This window comes from Chrysochloris asiatica, unplaced genomic scaffold (genome assembly GCF_000296735.1).
Source record: "Chrysochloris asiatica unplaced genomic scaffold, ChrAsi1.0 scaffold00088, whole genome shotgun sequence".
Lineage (NCBI taxonomy): Eukaryota > Metazoa > Chordata > Mammalia > Afrosoricida > Chrysochloridae > Chrysochloris > Chrysochloris asiatica.
This window is the reverse complement of record NW_006408606.1, coordinates 8,635,520-8,639,562: the sequence shown is the minus strand read 5'-3', so window position 1 is coordinate 8,639,562 and position 4,043 is coordinate 8,635,520. Positions and strand designations below refer to the sequence as shown.

General features: G+C 38.2%; 1 protein-coding gene across 1 annotated transcript in view; it reads left to right on the top strand.

Annotated features, from left to right (window-relative positions):
* The window catches only part of KIAA1109 (KIAA1109 ortholog), a 340,787-nt gene that overhangs the window by 328,524 nt on the left and 8,220 nt on the right, over window positions 1–4,043 (top strand). The window contains exon 82 of the mRNA XM_006866287.1: window positions 2,764–2,929. Within this exon, the coding sequence (XP_006866349.1) occupies window positions 2,764–2,929 (166 nt within the window). The remainder of the gene's footprint in view (window positions 1–2,763; window positions 2,930–4,043) is intronic.

Below are 4,043 nucleotides of genomic sequence, written 5' to 3'. Positions count from 1 at the left end.
AGTGCCTACAGTTTACCTTGGATTTCTTCCTTCGTTATCATTTGTTCTTCATCATATGCTACTTATTGAAATGTTTGACTAGTGACCATTTCTTTTTGGTACAGTGACTCTGTGTACCTTCCATCTTCTTTTGATACTTTCTGCATCATTCAGTATTTTGCTCATAGAATCCATCAATATTACAAGTTGGGGCTTAAAATTTTTTCTTCATTTCCCTGATAATGCTGAGGTGTCCAGCCCTTTTGGTTTTCTAACTCCAGATCTTTGCATATTTCATTATAATATTTGACTTTGTAATTATAATTTTTGAGCTGCCCTTTGAAATCTTCTATTAAGGTCGTTTACCTCACTTCTTTCATTTGCTTTAGCATCTCTATGCTGACATTCATTTTGGTCTTTTCCTTCTTTCTTGTCTTCTTAGTGACCTTTTGTTTTCTTCCAGCATGATATTCTTGATGTCATCCTACAACTCTTCTGGTCTTTAATCATTCATGTTTAATTCATCAAATCTTCTCTTGAGATGATCTATAAATTCAGGTGAGATATGTTCAAGGACATATTTTCACTCGTGTGGACTTCTTTTAATTTTCTTCAGCTTCAGCTTCAGCTTCTGCTTCAGCTTACATGTGAGCAGTTAATAATCTGTTCCACAGTCTGCCCTGGCCTTATTTTAACTGATGATATGGAGCTTTGTCTGTGGGGTTTCAATTACGTAGTTCAATAGCATTCAAATACATTTTATTTTACTACAAAGTCAAACAATTGTATTTGGCCAAAATAATTTGAAAAAAATCTTTTTAGCACGTAAGAGCACAATCCACTACTTTTTAGAATGTTATGATAAATTGTAGTAGCCCAGTAACCACCAACTTGGAAGCCAGGATAGCCAAACTTTGTCTCTCATACTTTGGACATATTGTCAGGAGGGACCAGTCGCTGGAGAAGGATAGCATGTTTGGTAAGGTGGAGGGTCAGAGAAAACGAGGAAGACCCCCAGCGAGATGGATTGGCAAAGTGAAAGCCTTAATGGGCTCAAGCATGGCAACAATTGTGAGGTTGGCCCAGGATTGGGCAGTGTTTCGTTATGCTGTGCATAGGGTCACTATGAGTCGGTACCGACTCAATGGCACCTAACAACAACAACAACCAACTAAATAGGCAATAATTTAAGGCATCTATGTTCTTACATAATAAAGCACCATAGCATCATTCTTAGGCTAATTCCCAATCAATCGAATTATCCCTAGTGCTAATTCCCACATGTTTTAACCAAAGTTGCTGGTGTTTGGAAGTCGATTCTGAATTTTAGTGATCCTTTAGGTCACAGTTGTTGTTAAGTGACAATGAGTCAGTTCTGACTCATAGAGACCTTGTATAGGGTTTCCAAGGAGTGGCTGGTGAGCTTGAACCATTGACCTTGCGGTTCAAAGTAACCTTGCAGTCCAGCACATTAACCCACAGCGCCACACCAGGAATCCATAGGACACAGAGTAGGCAGTTATTAAAAGCTTAGCTCCTAACTACATGGTCGACAGTTCAAACCCACCAGGTGCTGCACAGAAGAGAAACCATGACAGCCTACTTTTGTAGATATTTATAACCTTGGAAATCCAATTGTTGTTAAATGCCACTGTGCCAGTTCCATCTCATAGCAACCGAATGTAGGGTTTCCAAGGAGTGGCTGGTGGGTTTGAACCGCTGACCTTATGATTAGTAATCCAGAGCTTATCCTGCAGTGCCACACCAGAACTCTGGATAGGTATACATTGTCCTGTAGGCTTGCTGTGAGTCGGGACTGACTTGAGGGCAAAGGGTTTAGTTTGGATTTTCTAGTACTTGTGGGTGCTGATTTCCATGTCTTTTCTCTCCACAGAATAGCTGGCAGGTTATAACTACTGATCTTTTGGTTAGTAGATGAATTAAGATATCCACTAGGGGTTCATAATGAAAATCAATTATTTTATGCCTAATTTGTATTTGAAAAGTTAGTGTTATAAAGTGCACATGTAAAACATGTGACTGCCCAAAAGGAAATGATGTTATTTCTGGTTGTTAAAAAACATTAAAATAACATTGAACTGTTTTTCTCTAAAAATAAAAATAATTTATACTTATTTATGACTTATTTAAAATACTACTTCATAGGATATAATTAGATGAGGCTTTGTCTAGGCTATAAATAAAAATGAGAGGCAGAGCCAATTATATGTTGTTTATGGAGGGTCAAGTGTGGTGCTGTAGATTAAAGCACTGGACTGCACGGTCGGTTTGAACCACAGGTCAGCAGTTCAAACTCACCAGCCACTCCTTGGAAACCCCTATACAGGGTCGCTGTAAGTTGGAATTGACTTGATCGTACGTAACAATAACAACAATGGTAATTGAGGAATCCTGGTGTGGTGTTGTAAGATAAGCACTGACTGCTAACCCCAAGATTGACAGTTCAAATCCACTAGCCACTCTTTGGAAACCCTATACACAGGGGTTCTATGAGTCCAAATCAACTCGATGGCACTTAACAACAATAACAAAGTGATTGAAAGTGCACCGCTACTAAGTGGTGAGCAGTTCAAATTTACTAGCAGGAGCAAGATGTGTCTACTTTCATAAGATTTACAGCCATGGAAACCCTCTGGAGCAGTTTTACATTGTCCTTACAGGGTAATTGAGTCAGAATTGACCGAATGGCAGTGGGTGTTGGGATCATGATTGAGAATAAATTTAAACATGTATTTGCATTATTAATTTGTCTTTTTATTATAGCCATTTTTCCACCTCGAATTTTATCTACTCGACCGGGACAGAAAAGTCCAATTATTATACATGATGAAAATTCCTCTGACAAAGACAGAGAAGACAACATCACTTATACTACTGTGGACTGGAGAGATTTTATGTGTAACACATGGCATCTAGAACCCACTCTAAGGTAAGGAACGGGCATATATATTTTCCCTCATCTTTTATGAACATGTAGCAGATTAGTTTACTGTAAAAAGATTTGCAGTTAGTCTCTTGTCTATTTTCTGTTGATTTTTATTGCTGCTGTTGTTTTCTTCCTGTTTTTTTAATTAAGTGCTTCTAAGTAAGGCTATTTTCAAGTTTGAGGTAAACACTGTAAACTGTTATTTTGCTACTTAGTTTGGGGGGGAATCAAAAGCTACATTTCATTGTAATGAAATCTACAATGTCACAATGTCCCTCTGTCTACATTGTGTTGTCAAGTGCTGTCAAATTGGTCCCAACTCATAGCAACCCTGTATAGGGTTTCCAGTGAGTGGCTGGTGAGTTTGAACTGCCAACCTTGTAGTTCAAACTGACCTTGTGGGCCAGTGCATTATTCCACAGTGCCACACCAGGACACCCAGCATTAAATGTCCTAATGCCTTCAGATTCAGATACCCTCACTGAGTCACCATCCACTACAGTTGGGATCCCAGTTGCATCAGTTCGTTTTTATATCATGATTTCAAAAACATTTTCTGATTTTATTTATAATTGCTCTATTTAGTGGTACATGTATTTATTATTCTTAATTATGATTAATGGTTATGTCCTATTTTTTGTTTCTTCTCTTCACTGCTTTGTTAATCAAATTATAATGTTGGTTTATAAAAATGGTTAAATGTGTTAAGTATGTAAACCACAGTTTTCTGTTATTTTCAAGGGATCAAAATTATTTTATATAGGGGGAGAAAAGAAGATAGAAATGAAAATAGCAGCTTTCATAGTTATAATAGCTCCCACAGAGATTTCGGTGTCTAGCAACATAACTGTTTATTACAAAGCCAAGGTTTGGATTTACCTATAGGTCCTCAGATGAGCCTTGGAATCGTATAAGACAGCAGCCCTGTGTGCTCACCTACCCATACGCAGCACTGAACACTGGCTGAGCTACTTATTTTTAAAAAATACACTACAGAGAACAAACAAGATGGCAGATCAGGTGGATGTGTAGTAAAGAGCTCCGCCAACAACAACAAAGAATACCCGACCAAGCACGCTCAGGGGATGGTCCCAGAACTCTGAACCACATATAAAGG